General features: G+C 43.2%; 1 protein-coding gene across 1 annotated transcript in view; it reads right to left on the minus strand.

Annotated features, from left to right (window-relative positions):
* Positions 1 to 18,393, minus strand: part of LOC124622437 (ubiquilin-1) — a 99,431-nt gene that overhangs the window by 59,538 nt on the left and 21,500 nt on the right. Inside the window, exons 5-6 of the mRNA XM_047148132.1 lie at positions 17,658 to 17,777; positions 803 to 1,155 (exon numbers count right to left, since the gene is read on the minus strand). Of these exons, the coding sequence (XP_047004088.1) occupies positions 803 to 1,155; positions 17,658 to 17,777 (473 nt within the window). The remainder of the gene's footprint in view (positions 1 to 802; positions 1,156 to 17,657; positions 17,778 to 18,393) is intronic.

Raw genomic sequence — 18,393 nt, forward strand, 5'->3', positions numbered from 1 at the left:
GATTGGGGGGGGGAGGGGGGGGGAGCTAGTCGGAAAGAGGAGAGGAAGGTATTATGGAGCAGGAAGATGAGAGGTGGATAAAGGAGTGAAAGCAGGCAACTGTTTATCCATCATATTCATTAAACACTGCATTATAATGATCACATAGCTCACAACGGCATGACTGTTTTCACTTGTGGTCCCACCATTGTTCACACAAGATGATCTGAATTTGGTGTTCTGTGGAAAACAAATGTTCAAATGTGGGTGAAATCTTATGGGACTTAACTGCTAAGGTCATCAGTCCCTAAGCTTACGCACTACTTAACCTAAATTATCCTAAGGACAAACACACAAACCCATGCCCGAGGGAGGACTTGAACCTCCACCAGGATCAGCCACACAGTCCATGACTGCAGCACCTTAGACCGCTTGGCTAATCCTGCGCGGTTGTGGAAAATAGCCTATGTTGTTTCCTCCATAACATTAACTACAGTTAGATAAAAGACTACAAAGTTTCAACTGAGCTTCTTAAACCTACAATTTTGTCATTAGGAGACTAGGAGAAAAAGAGTTGTCAGAAATGTAATTTTGGATGCTCGTTTAGAATCTTAGACCAAGGGAGGCAGCCTAACAGTTGGTACTGAAATTAATAATGAAATTATGGCAACAGATGCATTATGAAACCCAAGATATTAGCAGTGGCAGAGGAAAATACCGACAGGATCAGTATGAGGGCAAGGGAGCTTGAGAAATGATGTGTATATATACGAAAGATGGCTAACAGATATTATTGTCAATTCCAACACACAGAATCACTTACCTGTAGTGCAGGATTTTCAGCAAACAATGGGTTTGTGTTAATGATTGCAGCAGCAGTACTTGGGTCAGCAGCAAAAGATTGCAACATTGATTGGGTATAAGGTGCAGACAGCATACTCTGTATAAGCTGAGGGTTGTCCACCATCTGCTGCATGACGCTTTGCATTGCTGGGGTGCCTAGGAGAGTAGCCGGACCAGAATCAGCTCCTGCGGCTGGTCTGTTTCCATTTCCTCCTGCTGTGGTCCCAGTAGTTCCTGTTCTAGTTCCTGTGGTTCCCGTTTCACTGCTAGGTGGTGACCATGGATTTGGCAACGGGTCTCGATTCTCCTGACCTTGCTGTGGGTTGTTTCCATCTGTAAACAATTACAAACTTCAAAATTCTGATAGCATAGTTATTGAACTGTGACATTAAATACTGTCATGCTTTATTTACTTGGTAGAACTCTTAGAAGAATAAATAAGCTCAACCACTATCTGATGACAGAGAGCGGAAAAAAGACATTAACTGTAGTATGGTTGCTACAATATTTGAACCTGAACACACACAAAAAAGCAAGATAATATGTAGCACCAATTTCATGATCATGCAATGAAAATCATACATTTTACATTTTTGTATAAAAATTGTTATTATTGTTGTCTGAGACTCATTTCACACAGCTCCATGCTATCCTATCCTGTGCAAGCCTCTTCATCTCCCAGTAACTGCTGCAACCTACATCCCTCTGAATCTTCTTAGTGTATTCATCTCTTGGACTTCCTCTGTGAATTTAAACCCCACAATTCACTCCAATACTAAATTGGTGATCCTCTGATGTCTCAGAATGTGGCCACCCAACCAATCCCTTCTTGTAGTCAGATTGTGCCACCAGTTTCTTTTCTCCCCAATTCTATGCAGTGCTCCTTATTACATCTACATCTACGTGGATACTCTGCAAATGACATTTAAGTGCCTGGCAGAGGGTTCATCGAGCCACCTTCACAATTCTCTATTATTCCAATCTCGTATAGCAGGCGGAAAGAACAAATGCCTATATATTTCCGTACGAGCTCTGATTTCCCTTATTTTATCGTGGTGATTATTTCTCCCTACGTAGATCAGTGTCAATAAGATATTTTCACATTCGAAGGACAAAGTTGGTGATTGGAATTTCGTGAGAAGATTCCGTCGCAATGAAAAACGCCTTTCTTTCAATGATGTCCAGCCCAAATCCTGTACCTTTTCTGTGACGCTCTCTCCCATATTTCGCGATAATACAAAAAGTTCTGCCCTTCTTTGAACTTTTTCGATGTGCTCTGTCAGTCCTATCTGGTAAAGATCCCACACCCCCCAGCAGCATTCTAAAAAGAGGACGGACAAGTGTAGTGTAGGCAGTCTCCTTAGTAGATCTGTTACATTTTCCAAGTGTCCTGCCAATAAAAAGCAGTCTTTCGTTAGCCTTCCACACAGCATTTTCTGTGAGTTCCTTCCTATTTAAGTTGTTCATAATGGTAATACCCAGGTATTTAGTTGAATTTACGGCTTTTAGATTACACTGATTTATCATGTAACCGAAGTTTAGCGAATTCCTTTTAGCACTCATGTGGATTACCTCACACTTTTCGTTATTTAGGGTCAGATGCCAATTTTTGCTCCATTCAGATATCTTTTCTAAACCGTTTTGAAATTTGTTTTGATCTTCTGATGACTTTATTAGTCAATAAACGACAGAGTAATCTACAAACAACCTAAGACGGCTGCTCAGATTGTATCCCAAATCATTTATATAGATAAGGAACAGCAAAGGACCTATAACACTGCCTTGGGGAACACCAGAAATCACTTCTGTTTTGCTCAATGACATTTCATCAATTACTATGAACTGTGACCTCTCAGACAAGAAATCACAAATCCAGTCGCATAACTGAGACAATATTCCATACGCACGCAATTTCACTACAAGCCGCTTGTGTAGTACAGTGTCAAAAGCTTTCTGGAAATCCAAAAATACGAAATCGATCTGAAATCCCTTGCCAATAGCACTCAACACTTCATGTGAATAAAGAGCTAGTTGTGTTTCAAAGGAAAGATGTTTTCTAAACCCATGTTGACTGTGTATCAATAGACAGTTTTCTTCAAGGTAATTCATAATGTTTGAACACAACATATGATCCAAAATCCTGCTGCATATCGACATTAACAATATGGGCCTGTAATTTAGTGGGTTACTCCTACTTCCCAGTCTTTGGGTACAGATCTTTCCTCAAGCAAATGGGTGAATATGATTATTAAGTATGGAGCTAATGCATCAGCATACTCCGAAAGGAACCTAATTGGTACACAGTCTGGACCAGATTAGTTACATGCTCTACCTATCTGATCAGCATTCTCCTGTAGCACAACATTTCTAAAGCTTTTATTCCCTTATTGTCTAAACTGTTTATTGATTGTGTTTCACTTCCATACATGGCTACACTCCAGACCAATACCTTCAGAAAAGACTTCATCCCACTTAAATCTATACTTGATGTTAACAAATTTCTCTTCTTCAGAAACATTTTTCTTGCCATTGGCAGTCCACATTTTGTATCCTTTCTCCTTCAGCCATCATAAATTATTTTGCTGTCCAAATAGTAAAACTCATCTACTACTTTAATCTACTGCTTTAATATTTTGTGTCCTAATCTAATTCCCTCAGCATCACCTGATTTAATTCGACTACATTCCATTGTCCATGTTTTGCTTTTGATGTCACCAGCAAACCTCAAAGATTTTATTTCTTCTCCCTGAACTTTAATTCCTACTACAAAATTTCTTTGGTTTCCTTTACTTCTTGCTCAATCTACAAATTGAACAACATCGGGGACAGGCTATAACCCTGTCTCATTCCCTTCTTAGCACTGTTTCCCTTTCATGCTCCTAGACTCTCATTACTGCTAACTGGTTCCTGTAAAAGTTGTAAATAGCCTTTTGCTCCCTGTATTTTATCCCTGCTGCCTTCTGACTTTCAATGAGAGTATTCCAGTCAATATTGTCAAAAGCTTTCTCTAAGTTGACAAATGCTATAAACATAAGTTTGTCTTTCCTTAACTTGTCTTCTAACAAGGGGAGGCCGCCAATTGTGAAATTCAGATTCGATTCATACTGCGCATAATAAAAGCTCATGGCCAGAGGTGTAATGTGGCAAAGCACCAAGATGGACTTCTCAGCCGTTGTCGAGAAAATCGACAGTTAAAAGAAACCATTGCAGTGAAATACTCTCTACGATTAAAAATTTTCTACAGCGACGTGGCGCAGCGGTAAGCGCTCAGGTTCGTAATCCGAATCCGGATCGAATCTCACGCCATGCAATTTTTTTATATATATATATATATATATATATATATATATATATATATATATATATATATATATAATAGAGGGAAATATTCCACGTGGGAAAAATATATCTAAAAAGAAAGATGATGAAACTTACCAAACAAAAGCGCTGGCAGGTCGATAGACACACAAACAAACACAAACATACACACAAAATTCTAGCTTTCGCAACCAATGGTTGCCTCGTCAGGAAAGAGGGAAGGAGAAGGAAAGACAAAAGGATATGGGTTTTAAGGGAGAGGGTAAGGAGTAATTCCAATCCCGGGAGCGGAAAGACTTACCTTAGGGGGAAAAAAGGACAGGTATACACTCGCACACACACACATATCCATCCACACATACACAGACACAAGCAGACATTTGTAAAGGCAAAGAGTTTGGGCAGAGATGTCAGTCGGGGCGGATGTACAGAGGCAAAGATGAAGTTGAAAGACAGGTGAGGTATGAGCGGCGGCAAATTGAAATTAGAAATTAGCGGAGATTGAGGCCTGGCGGATAGCGAGAAGAAAGGATATGCTGAAGGGCAAGTTCCCATCTCCGGAGTTCTGACAGGTTGGTGTTAGTGGGAAGTATCCAGATAACCCGGACAGTGTAACACTGTGCCAAGATGTGCTGGCCGTGCACCAAGGCATGTTTAGCCACAGGGTGATCCTCATTACCAACAAACACTGTCTGCCTGTGTCCATTCATGCGAATGGACAGTTTGTTGCTGGTCATTCCCACATAGAACGCTTCACAGTGTAGGCAGGTCAGTTGGTAAATCACGTGGGTGCTTTCACACGTGGCTCTGCCTTTGATCGTGTACACCTTCCGGGTTACAGGACTGGAATAGGTGGTGGTGGGAGGGTGCATGGGACAGGTTTTACACCGGGGGCGGTTACAGGGGTAGGAGCCAGAGGGTAGGGAAGGTGGTTTGGGGATTTCATAGGGATGAACTAAGAGGTTGCGAAGGTTAGGTGGACGGCGGAAAGACACTCTTGGTGGAGTGGGGAGGATTTCATGAAGGATGGATCTCAAAATTCAAGCTTTCGCAACAAACTGTTGCCTCATCAGGAAAGAAGGAAGGAGAGGGAAAGACGAAAGGATGTGGGTTTTAAGGGAGAGGGTAAGGAGTCATTCCAATCCCGGGAGTGGAAAGACTTACCTTAGGGGGAAAAAAGGACGGGTATACACTCGCGCACACACACACATATCCATCCACACATATACAGACACAAGCAGACATATTTAAAGACAAAGAGTTTGGGCAGAGATGTCAGTCAAGGCAGAAGTGCAGGGGCAAAGATGTTGTTGAACGACAGGTGAGGTATGAGTGGCGGCAACTTGAAATTAGCGGAGATTGAGGCCTGGTGGATAACGGGAAGAGAGGATATATTGAAGAGCAAGTTCCCATCTCCGGAGTTCGGATAGGTTGGTGTTAGTCGGAAGTATCCAGATAACCCGGACGGTGTAACACTGTGCCAAGATGTGCTGGTGGTGGTGGTGGGAGGGTGCATGGGACAGGTTTTACACAGGGGGCGGTTACAAGGGTAGGAGCCAGAGGGTAGGGAAGGTGGTTTGGGGATTTCATAGGGATGAACTAAGAGGTTATGAAGGTTAGGTGGACGGCGGAAAGACACTCTTCGTGGAGTGGGGAGGATTTCATGAAGGATGGATCTCATTTCAGGGCAGGATTTGAGGAAGTCGTATCCCTGCTGGAGAGCCACATTCAGAATCTGATCCAGTCCCGGAAAGTATCCTGTCACAAGTGGGGCACTTTTGTGGTTCTTCTGTGGGAGGTTCTGGGTTTGAGAGGATGAGGAAGCGGCTCTGGTTATTCGCATCTGTACCAGGTCGGGAGGGTAGTTGCGGGATCCGAAAGCTGTTGTCAGGTTGTTGATGTAATGCTTCAGGGATTCCGGACTGGAGCAGATTCGTTTGCCACGAAGACCCAGGCTGTAGGGAAGGGACCGTTTGATGTGGAATGGGTGGCAGCTGTCGTAATGGAGATACTGTTGCTTGTTGGTGGGTTTGATGTGGACGGACGTGTGAAGCTGGCCATTGGACAGGTGGAGGTCGTCAAGGAAAGTGGCATGGGGTTTGGAGTAGGACCAGGTGAATCTGATGGAACCAAAGGAGTTGAGGTTGGAGAGGAAATTCTGGAGTTCTTCTTCACTGTGAGTCCAGATCATGAAGATGTCATCAATAAATCTGTACCAAACTTTGGGTTGGCAGGCCTGGGTAACCAAGAAGGCTTCCTCTAAGTGACCCATGAATAGGTTGGCGTACGAGGGGGCCATCCTGGTACCCATGGCTGTTCCCTTTAATTGTTGGTATGTCTGGCCTTCAAAAGTGAAGAAGTTGTGGGTCAGGATGAAGCTGGCTAAGGTAATGAGGAAAGAGGTTTTATGTACGGTGGTAGGTGATCGGCGTGAAAGGAAGTGCTCCATCGCAGCAATGCCCTGGATGTGCGGGATATTTGTGTATAAGGAAGTGGCATCAATGGTTACAAGGATGGTTTCTGGGGGTAACGGATTGGGTAAGGATTCCAGGCGTTCGAGAAAGTGGTTGGTGTCTTTGATGAAGGATGGGAGACTGAATGTAATGGGTTGAAGGTGTTGATCTACGTAGGCATAGATACGTTCTGTGGGGGCTTGGTAACCAGCTACAATGGGGCGGCCGGGATGATTGGGTTTGTGAATTTTAGGAAGAAGGTAGAAGGTAGGGGTGCGGGGTGTCGGTGGGGTCAGGAGGTTGATGGAGTCAGGTGAAAGGTTTTGTAGGGGGCGTAAGGTTCTGAGGATTCCTTGAAGCTCCGCCATGTGCCACACTGAAATGTGGGGGCCACCTTTATTTAAGAGGCAGAGATCGAGTTGTGACAGTACATTTTCGACATCTCTACCTCGGCCAGTAAGCACGGTGCCACCCCACAAGGGGTTATGAGCATTAAAATCTCCCAAATGTAGATAAGGTTTAGGGAGTTGATCATCCAGTGCAGCCAATGCGCTCAGGGGTACTGCACCATCTGGAGGAAGATATACATTGCAGACAGTTATTTCCTGTGTCGTCCTTATCCTGACAGCCACAGTTTCAAGAGGGGTTTGAAGGGGCACAGGTTCACTGCACAGTGAGTTCAGGATACAGATGCAAACCACACCTGACATTCGATTATAGTCGCTACGGTTCCTGTAATATCCCTTATAGCTGCGGAGGGCAGGGTTCTGCATTGCCAGGAACCAGGTTTCCTGGAGGGAAATGCAGAAAGCAGCTGTTAAGCTTAACATTTGCCGTAGCTCAGTCAGGCGGTGGAATAAACCACCGCAATTCCACTGGAGGATGACGTGATCGGAAGGCTAGGAAGGCATGGAACATTCAATGAGGCAGTTTACGCCTCAGGGTCACCTGCTGCCACCGATTTATTTCCTGAGCAGTCTGTATCCATGGTGTCTGGGGGTCTGGCGAAATCTAGGTCCTCAGCGGACGCCAGAATCTCCACCTCATCCTCAGAAGGAAAGCATGTAGATAGTGGTGATGTGGGTGCCATCATTAGCCCCTTGGTCTTGGGGGTCTTCTTTTTGGATTTCTCTCGCTGCTCCTTGGGTTTCTCTGGCTGGGAGGGCTTGGCTGATTCTGTCTCCAGGACTGACTATGATCGTGAAGCCCTACGACCAGCTACTTTTGGGCACTTCAGCCACTAGTGGGAGTATCTTTCCCAATAGCAGAAAACTGGGAAGGGAGTGACCCAAGGGACCCCTTCCTAACGATAGGTGCCGAAGAAGACTTGCACTTCTCCGGCTGAGAAGTGGGGACTTAAGTCCCCAACGGTTGGGGGAGGGTGGAGGGGGGGGGCCGCAGTGCTCCCGAGGTAGGTGGTGTGGGAGCAACAGGGAGGGTAGTGCCCACGGCCATCAAAGGGGCAGGTGTAATCTACCGGCTCGGAGAGCCGACCGGAACTCACGGAACGGATGGGGCTACAACTGTTCTCGTAGCGGCAGCAGGGTATGAGGAGGCCATAGCCACAGGATGCAGACACTCAAATTTCCTCTTAGCCTCAGTGTAGGTCAGACAGTCCAGGGTCTTGTATTCCATGATTTTCCTTTCACGCTGTAAAATCCTGCATTGCACTGTGACTTATTACGCTCAGAGACTGCTGGTGTTTCATCACCAGCAAGTGATGACGTGGTATGCTTCATCGCGCGTCATCCACCTTGATGCCACCCACTCTGACCAGGGCCTTCCCCCCGGGCACCACCCAGCCACAGCAAAGACCATCTTGCAGGATGGCCATTGCCAGGAGTCCCAATGACCCAGGGTGACAGGCATCTACTCCTTGGCAGATGTGGGGAGTTAGTGGTGCAGGCATCAGCATAGCGATCCCTGTGTTCTCAGGGGGCTACAACCAACAGGGTACATGGCGGCCCCACCACAACAGACTGGCTACCGTGCTGGATATCAGGTGGAATCAAGTCCATGGTCATTGTCAGTGCAGAAAGCAACACTGCATAGTGCATGATGGAAAACACACCCAGGAAGGTGTCCTCACCCAAGAGATGGCGAATGAGCGGGACTGCAATGCGACAATGAGAAAGTGGGCTACAGATCTCAAGGTACGATTGACACAATGCACCATGTAAGGCGCCCTTCCCTAATTGGCTCGCTCTTCGGAAAATTTTTGAAGAATGGAGGTCAAACCCTACAGGGGACCATCACATAAAGGCCAGAAGATGTGAGACTCCTTTTAGTCACCTCTTACGGCAGATAGGAATACCTTGGGCCTATTCTTACCCCCTGCGGGTCCGGAGGTACTCCGCCGTCCACCAAACCTACACAATATACTTGTCCATCCTCACACAACCCCTGCTCCCAATCCATTACCGCGTGGCTGTAATAGACCTATATGCAAAACCTGTCCCATACATCCTCCTACCACCACCTACTCCAGTCTGGTCTCTAACATCACCTATCCCATCAAAAGCAGGGCTACCTGTGAAACCAGTCATGTTATTTACAAGCTGAGCTGCAACCACTGTGCTGCATTCTATGTAGGCATGAGAACCAACAAGCTATCTGTCCGGATGAATGGCCACTGACAAACTGTGGCCAAAAAACAAGTTGACCACCCTGTTGCTGAACATGGTGCCAAACACGATATCCCTCATCTCAATGACTGCTTCACAGCCTATGCCATATGGATCCGTCCCACCAACACCAGCTTTTCTGAATTGCACGGGTGTGAACTTTCACCTGCAATACATCCTATGTTCTCATAACCCTCCTGGCCTCAACCTTCATTAGTCACTGTCCTCAGCCATCCAGCTCCCTCCCTGGTCCCATTCCAGCACTACACAGCCATCATTTCACGGCCAAACCCAGTCTTAATTTCCTTTTCATTTCTCTCCTTTCCGCTACTTACCCCCGCCCCCCCCTCCCCCACCTTCTCTCCTGCCCTCCTTCTAAACTACAGAACTTCACTGTCTGCCATCCCCACCATATTATCCCTCCCCCTCCCCTCTCCAGCCTCCTTCTTACCCCCACCCAGTCGTCACTCCCATCATGCACTGGTGCTGCTGCTCACAGTGTGGTTTCAGTTGTCTAAGACTGCAAGTGTGTGTGTGTGTGTGTGTGTGTGTGTGTGTGTGTGTGTGTGCAAGTTGTGTGTGTGTGTGTGTGTGTGTGTGTGTGTGTGTGTGTGTGTGCGCGCGCGCGCATTTTGTATTGCTGACGAAGGCCTTAATGGCCGAAAGCTATAATTGTGTGAATCTTTTTGTTGTATCTATCGTGACTCAGCATCTCCACTATATGGTGAGTATTAACTTTCCTTCTCTAATATTGATTCATAACCAACAGATTGCGGCCAGAATCCACATCTGCTCCTGAAAATGTCTTACAATTTAAAACCTGGTTCCTCAATTTCTGTCTTACCATTATATAATTATCTGAAACCTTGCAGTGTCTCCAGGGCTCTTCCACGTAGACAACCTTCTTTCGTGCGTCTTAAACAAGTGCTAGTTATGATTAGGTTAAGCTCTGTGTAAAATTCTACCAGGTGGCTTCCTCTTTCATTCCTTACCCCCATTCCATATTCACCCACTGAATAATTTCTTTATCGCATCATACATTTCTTCAATCTCTTCATCATCTGCGGAGCTAGTTGGCATATAAACTTTTACAATAATGCATTCATTACGCTGTTCATAGTAGCTTATTCACATTCCTATTTTTTTATTCATTGTTAAACTAACTCCTGCATTATCCCTATTTGATTTTGTATTTATAACCCTGTATTCACCTCATCAGAAGTCTTGTTCCTCCTGCCACCGAACTTCACCAATTCCCACTATATCTAACTGTAACCTACCCATTTCCCTCTCTAAATTTTCTAACCTACGTGCCCGATTAAGGGATCTGACATTCCACGCTCCGATCCGTAGAACTCCAGTTTGCTTTTCCTGATAACGACTTCATATGGTCACAAAATACAGCATGATACCCATATACTGGTATTCAACATCATACTAATATAGAGTTTAATGTTATACAATGCTCAAAACGTAAATGAAAAGTTACTCCAAGTAGGTACTACCCCTTTCACAGGAGATGAAATGAGCAGAAAAGTTAAAAGAAGATAAGAAACTGATATCATAATGCACATCTTGGCAAATGGTATTTGCCACGCAAAGAAAATTTATTTTGGTGTTGTTTACTGTTATTGCTCTACATACTCTTGCTTCACTAACTGTATTATAAATTTTTGTACCAAATGAAAATTCAATCATGAAAACTAACAAATTATGAGACAGAATTGCTGTCCATGTTTTACCTTCAGGAGACAAAATATTCAGTAGCGTCAAAAGACATGTACAAACGTAAAAGTGATAACACTATCCTAGCTTTCAAAACTAGTAGATCCTTTCTCCCTGAGGAGAGAATGATAGGTCAGGGAAGGCTGAAAAGAAAAGCAGGTCACTCAGACCTCAGGACAATAGGGACCAAGCAAAACATGAGTGGGTAACGAGGTAGCATCCGTTTGATACTGAAAAATCTGTTACTTTTTTTACACATCCACAGAACCATATAAAAAAATAATTATAGTCCACAAAAGACGCTGCGTCCACAAAAGACGCTGCGTCCACAAAAGACGCTGCGTCCACAAAAGACGCTGCGTCCACAAAAGACGCTGCGTCCACAAAAGACGCTGCGTCCACAAAAGACGCTGCGTCCACAAAAGACGCTGCGTCCACAAAAGACGCTGCGTCCACAAAAGACGCTGCGTCCACAAAAGTCAACATCCATATACCAGCAAATACTTGCTGATACGTTAATAAGTTCAAGCTAGTGGCAAAAGTGTAGGTAATCAAGATTTGCGTCATCTGTTCATTTGATTTTTAAAGTGATCTTTCTACACATATTTTCACTTCAAATCATCATCATCTTCATTAGCATACTGAGATAAAATAAATGTATATGTTCAAATGACCCTCACTTATGGCCCATCATTGGTAAATTCGGAGAAGGACTTCTGCCATGCTAAATTTGTCCACTCACAGCTGAAAAATTCTGTGTACTTCTCATTCTTTGCCAAACTGGGAGAGCACTGGGAAGCTGAGAATGCCGGAAAACCACACTACAGCCAAGTTCCTCTATCTGACTTCACAAATCTGGATGACTTAACTAGTTCTGCAGCTGTATCCTCTATCCTGTGACGTAGCTCATTAAAACTGGCATATGGTGGATATTGTTTGGACATGGGGGACTTCAGCTTTCCCTCTGTAGACAATTGCCTCCCACTGAATTGCCAGTGAATAAATTCCAACCAATGATGAGCCTGCACGTTTATTTCAGTGCAAACATCAACTTTCAGAGTGCAAGCATAGTTGTATCAGATATATACATTTACCAGCAGAACAGCAAATTGCCAGTAACAGTACTTACCACTTGTGGTTTAGCATTACATCTTGAGACACAATTTCATTAACTACACTGTTTCTGTCATTAACCTTCAGTTTTGTGCAGGCACAGTGCTAGTTGTGCACCAGAATGTTGTCTGGGGTAACACGGAGGTATCTGAGGCACGGACTATGCTCCAATAGCATACCTCTTTATGTAACCTGGAGCCCTTTGTCTGCATGCCTACTGTGGAGATGGAAAGGGAAAACTGGGATGTTTGTACAGTTAGGCTTAAGCTGGTCACAAAAGTATTTTTGAGCCTCTCTGGCGCTTCTGTTAGTCTTGCTTTAACCTCCTCTTTAGGATCTGCACAGGTGTGACAACACCGTTACTCTACACTGCCAAAGCAGATACCTCACACGCCGATGGTGGCTCGATAATAACTGGGGAGCAGAAATCAGGGAGAAGGAACAAACCTCACCATGTGTGTCAATCAAGGGAATGAGAGAGCATGAAAATATATGGAGATGTGCACATGAATAAAATAAGTATGCAGCTGGCACGGGTGGCTGACAACTGAGCACTCAGCACAAAGTACAAGGAGAGCTCTACGGAGGTTGAACTCAGCATAAACACTGGTCCACTTAGCTTACTGCCACCTGCAAGTAAACACTTCTGTCAGCGGGTCTGCACACACTACGTGACCTGTGCACCGTTCCGTGATAGGTTTTCACACTATTCCACCATGCTACCCAAGCCAGCTCATCTGCTCCATTGCAATGCCCGCTGGCATGGATATTGAAACCTAACACAATGCCCTGAATAGCTACAGGTCAGTCATCAGCTTATATGGAGCCTTTAGAATGAACCAGTACTGCTTGGTTATTGACAAATATTTATAAATGTCAATCTGTAGTGCTTTGTTATCGACAAATATTTACAAAGTTTTGGGCCAGCACACTGTCCTGAGGTAGATTATTTTTCTGTCCCCAATACTTGCTTCTTTCATTCTGGAATTCTACAACAAACATGAAGTTTTTCGATAGTGACTGGTAGCCAAGGTCAATGTGTAGTCTTTTGTTAGAAGGTATATCTTTTACAACAACGAAAATAATCAATTTTTGACAATATAATGTAACTGGATGGATAAAAAATCTACTCACCAAGGGGCAGCAGGAGAACAGACACATAAAAGAAGGTTATACTTATGCAAGTCTTTCCTTCTTATCCTGTCAGGTAAGTCTCCCCTGACCTGCGGTTCGAGCTGACTTTTCCGAAATCTACTCCTTTTCCTAAACCTCTCTAGTCCTTTTCCTTCACTCCTCTTCTTTTCCCTTCAACCCTTCTACCATAAGGAGCCACTGGCTCCGAAATATTGCGTAAGTGTAACCACCTTTCATATGTAAGTTCTCCTGCTGACACTTGGTGATAGATTTTTTTATCTATCCAGTTACATAATAATGATATGAATATAATAAAGGGAAACATTCCATGTGGGTACATAATAAGGTATATTATGGTACATAATAAGGTATATCTTTTGAACCCAATGTCTGAGAATAACTGTATCATGACTAGCAGACATGTTTATGTATGCCACGAGGGTTCTGTTTCATCTAAAAGATGAAGCTATATGGTTCCCTCACAGTTCTTACAGATTTGGAGGGGGAAGAGATATATCACAGTTGCTACAAGGATTATTACACAGCTTTTCCAGTTTTAGAACATTAACAATCTTAGCTTCCATCCAGACGTAATCGGTTAGTTGATTACAACACAATTGTCGCATAATTTTAGTGGCATTTGTTTTCATCTACAAATGATCAATTTCTTTTGCTAGGATATCATCCAAACCTGAAGCCTTCCTCACTTTGCTTTTGGCTGTTACCTTTTTACCTGTGTGCTGAAGAGGAGTGAGGCAATGCTAGTTTCTTCTTTGCTCCTAGTTATTTTTTGAATTTAATTTGGAGTGCTTCTGATAGCATCTGTTGTTTTTAAGAGCTGGCTGGTGTGCTAGGAGTTTCAATGCTATTTGGCTCATTGATCCCATATCTAGCCTTGAACTGTCTTTAGCCAACATTTTTCACAGTTAGTACCGAATTGATTAATTTCTAAGAAACAGTAATTGTATTCTCAGAGAAGGTGGTTGTCTTCAAGTAACTATATATTCCTATCATTTCATTAGTGTTTCATTCCTTGTGCAAGAGCCTTGATGTAACTACACTGTCTCCACTTAGCATAGGCTGCCTTGACCTTCCTTTCACCGCTTCAAAAAATTTGCCCAACAACTTTGGTGTCAAGGTTATTTCAGCCACTGCACTACACAGTAGGATTTGGAATTTCTTCCAGTTACATTCTGTCAAAATTAAACTTTTAGTGGAGGGACTGCATGTGTTACTACATTGAAGTATTATTCATGGTGCACTGCCATTTATAGCTGAGTTTGATTCCCAACTGAAGATGACTGGGTCAGTCATCAGAATATTGTGCATAAAATGGAATCAACAATTTGGCTGTACATCTAAAAATACACCATTAATTAATCATACTGAGATAACCTGAGAGGTCAGAAGATTACTCTATTATGATCATCATCTAAGAGGACACGTTGGATGATGTGGCAGTTAAGTCTCCCATGACATAGCTGACTAACCCTGTCAGAGTTGCACAAGTGAGCATTCAGTGGCTTGTACACTGAGGTGATCATGCAGTCACATCGTTCAATTATCAGCATTTCCTTGCCATCTATGCCTTACACATCTGTCATCTGGATCTGTAGACTTGGTCTATTGCACTGCTGTACTGTCTGTGTGGCTTATCTCCCACTCACTGCATGACAAAGTCAGTCCTCAATTTTTCTAAGTTTTATTATTCACAGAGATTGAAAATTTTTACTCTTCTCTTCCCATACTAAGTCCCCACAGCCCAGCACTGCTTCACTGCAGGGATACATAAACACAAACCAACCACAAAGTGAAAAATTTTGACACGGCTAATTGGTCACCAAGAGTGCAACAGCAACACTCGAGTGTGTGAGTGAGGGCAAGCTCAGTGAAAAAGTGTGGGGAAGTGCACACCAAACTGCCTTTGCTGCTTCATAACGCTAAGTAAGATGCACTGGACAGGACACACCACCACCTATCAAGGACCTGACAGAGCAGTTACGGTACTGGAACAAACTAATTAATGTAGCACCCAGTGAGTGCCGAGCACATGTAATAAACTGGACTGATTAAGTCATTACGAATGACACCTCACAACAAAGCCTCTCCTCAGTTCAACATAAATACCCCAATCAGCTAGCTTAGAGGCAGTCGATTAGTAGGTCTGATGGCGTCTAGCTCTTTCACACTCAACTCTCTGATTATTCTATTGTAACATCTTTATAAGATTGTTCCAGTATTGTCACACTGTGCCAGTCATACTATCACTGCCTGGTGTAATGACAGAAGTTCTGTATCCATGTATAATGGACGACAGAGTCCAGGACTACAGCTGGGTTGTCCATGGGTCCACCATTATTCCAGTTCAGAACACATGCTGCTCTGATACTTCAGCTTTAAATGGACCAGAAAGTCTACCTAACCAGTGGACCTGAATCAGTATACATCATGACATCACAGTGTCTGACACCACGGTCCATCTCATTAGACAATGTGACGCAAGAGAGGGTATCAACCAAGCACTCAATTCATTATGATTAGTTCCTGATGAAGTTTCCAGAAGTTTTCACCATCGTGCTGTCTTAAGATTACACGATAGTAATGTATCACCATAGTTTTGTAAGTAGCATATACTTTACAAAAAAAAACACTGTTGCATTCATTTCCTAACCAAAGGCTTCAAGTACCTCCCCAGCTAGGCTTTCAATAGTTACATTTTTCACTTTTAATTTTTGGTGTGTATTCTTTTTCCTTTCACCTCAACCAAGGAACTAACTATTTTTATATGTGAAATACACTATGTGATCAAAAGCATCTGGACACCCCCAAAAACATATGTTTTTCATATCAGTTGCAGTGTGCTGTCACCTACTGACAGCTACTCTATATCTGTGACCTCATTAGTCATTAGAAATCGTGAGAAAGCAGAATGGGGCACTCTGCAGAACTCATAGACTTCGAACATGGTCAGGTGATTGGGTGTCACTTGTGTCATACATCTATACGCAAGATTTCCACACTCCTAAACATCCCTTGGTCCACTGTTTCCGATGTGATAGTGAAGTGGAAACACGAAGGGACACAAACAGCACAAAAGTGTACAGGCCGACCTCGACTGTTCACAGACAGAGACCACCAACAGTTGAAGAGGGTCGTAATGTGTAATAGGCAGGCATCTATCCAGACCATCGCACAGGAATTCCAAACTGCATCAGGATCCACTGCAAGTACTATGACAGTTAGGCGGGAGGTGAGAAAACTTTAATTTCATGATCGAGCGACTGCTGATAAGCCACACATCATGCCAGTTAATGCCAAACCACACCTTGCTTGGTGTACACAATATGGCGATCCAATGGCAAGAGTGTGGGTACGGCGAATGTCCGGTGAACGTCATCTGCCAGCGTGTGTAGTGCGAACAGTAAAATTCGGAAGCGGTGGTGTTATGGTGTGGTCATGTTTTTCATGGAGGGAACTTGCACCCTTTCTTGTTTTGTGTGGCACTATCACAGCACAGGCCTACATTGATGTTTTAAGCACCTTCTTGCTTCCCACTGTTGAAGAGCAACTCAGAGATGGCGACTGCGTCTTTCAACACAATCGAGCACCTGTTCATAATGTACAGCCTGTGGCGAAGTAGTTACACGCCAACAACATTCCTATAATGGATAGGTCTGCACTGAGTCCCGACCTGAATCCTGCAGAACACTTTTGGGATGTTTTGGAACGCCAACGTGCCAGCCCTCACTGACCGACATCAATACCTCTCCTAAGAGCAGCACTCCGTGCAGAATGGGCTCCCATTCCCCAAGAAACCTTCCAGCACCTGACTGAGCGTATACCTGCGAGAGTGGAAGGTGTCATCAAGGCTAAGGATGGGCCAACACCATACTGAATTCCAGCGTTACCGATGGAGAGCACCACAAACTTTTAAGTCATTTTCAGCCTAGTGTCTAGATATTTTTGATCACATAGTATGTGAGTTCCACTCTGCACTCTTGCAATTCATCGAGGTGTCAGTCCTAGTGCAGATGTCTCTGTGCAGAAACTAGTCAGCATTGACACCTTTGCTTGCCTACTTATAATTTTATTATTAGTAAGTTGAGAAAGAGAGTGATCTCCATTAAAAATCCTGCAACCTCTTACAATATTTTTTGTCAATATAATTTCAGTAATTGCAGATTTTGTAAGCTGCATCACTATATGCTTGCAACGTATGCCTCTGTTTCTGTAAGATGCCTAAAACATGCAATCATTTCCAGTGTTATCACTACCATTACAAGTAGCTTATGTTGTTTAGTTTTCTAATTTGCTATAAAAAAGAAGTGCAAATACATAAACTTATCAATAGTCTACCAAACAACTGAAAGTAAATTTCTACTCAAAGTTAATTCGTGGCAGAAACTGGAGTTGACTGGAAAGGAATAAAACAAATATTAAAAGGCTAAATAAACCATTAAGAACGCACCACTATTGTTACTGCTACTGCCTGTTGTTGAATATGGATTTCGAACAAATTGCTCTGTTGCTGCAGTCAACATTGGCTCTTGAATGTCACGATACATCCGCTGCAGGGCATTATAACCACCTAGAAAAGAAAAGGAATTTAGTTATTTTCAATAAAAAATTTAATTTGTGTAACAAAGCATTATGTTTTATCTTAATGCTGATGATTTCATGCACAATGCTGTATCAAGACTCCAAGAAACTACTGTGAAGACCTGCTTGTCTCCCGTTGGCTGTGAATCACACAGCTGTTCAAAACTAAAGATGTGTTCACAAACACTGTAATTTTTTTCCCATATGGACTGTTAGACAGTGAGAGTTTCAGTACATCTGCTAAAATTGTTACAAACTAATATGGAAAAATTTTTAATTAATGTAAGATATAAAGTCAGTCAACATCCCATTCACACTCAATAGTTCACGATTTGAACTAAAAACATGGTCTAACTTAAAAATCTGCTGTAAAACCAGATCTATGAAGAGAATGAAAAATAAAGTAAGTAAACAGGAAAGTTTCATTTTCTTATCACTTAAAAAAATGAAAACAATGGAAAGGAAGAAAATAGCCAAGCACACAACAGCACATTAAAAAATATTGTGTTGGTGCTTAAGTTCATAGCATTTTTGTTTTGCATGTTGTTATTTCGGTTGCTATGGGTTTATTTATTGCTTTTCATTTTTTATTTGTAGTTCACTGT

Source organism: Schistocerca americana, chromosome 7 (genome assembly GCF_021461395.2).
Source record: "Schistocerca americana isolate TAMUIC-IGC-003095 chromosome 7, iqSchAmer2.1, whole genome shotgun sequence".
Taxonomy (NCBI): domain Eukaryota; kingdom Metazoa; phylum Arthropoda; class Insecta; order Orthoptera; family Acrididae; genus Schistocerca; species Schistocerca americana.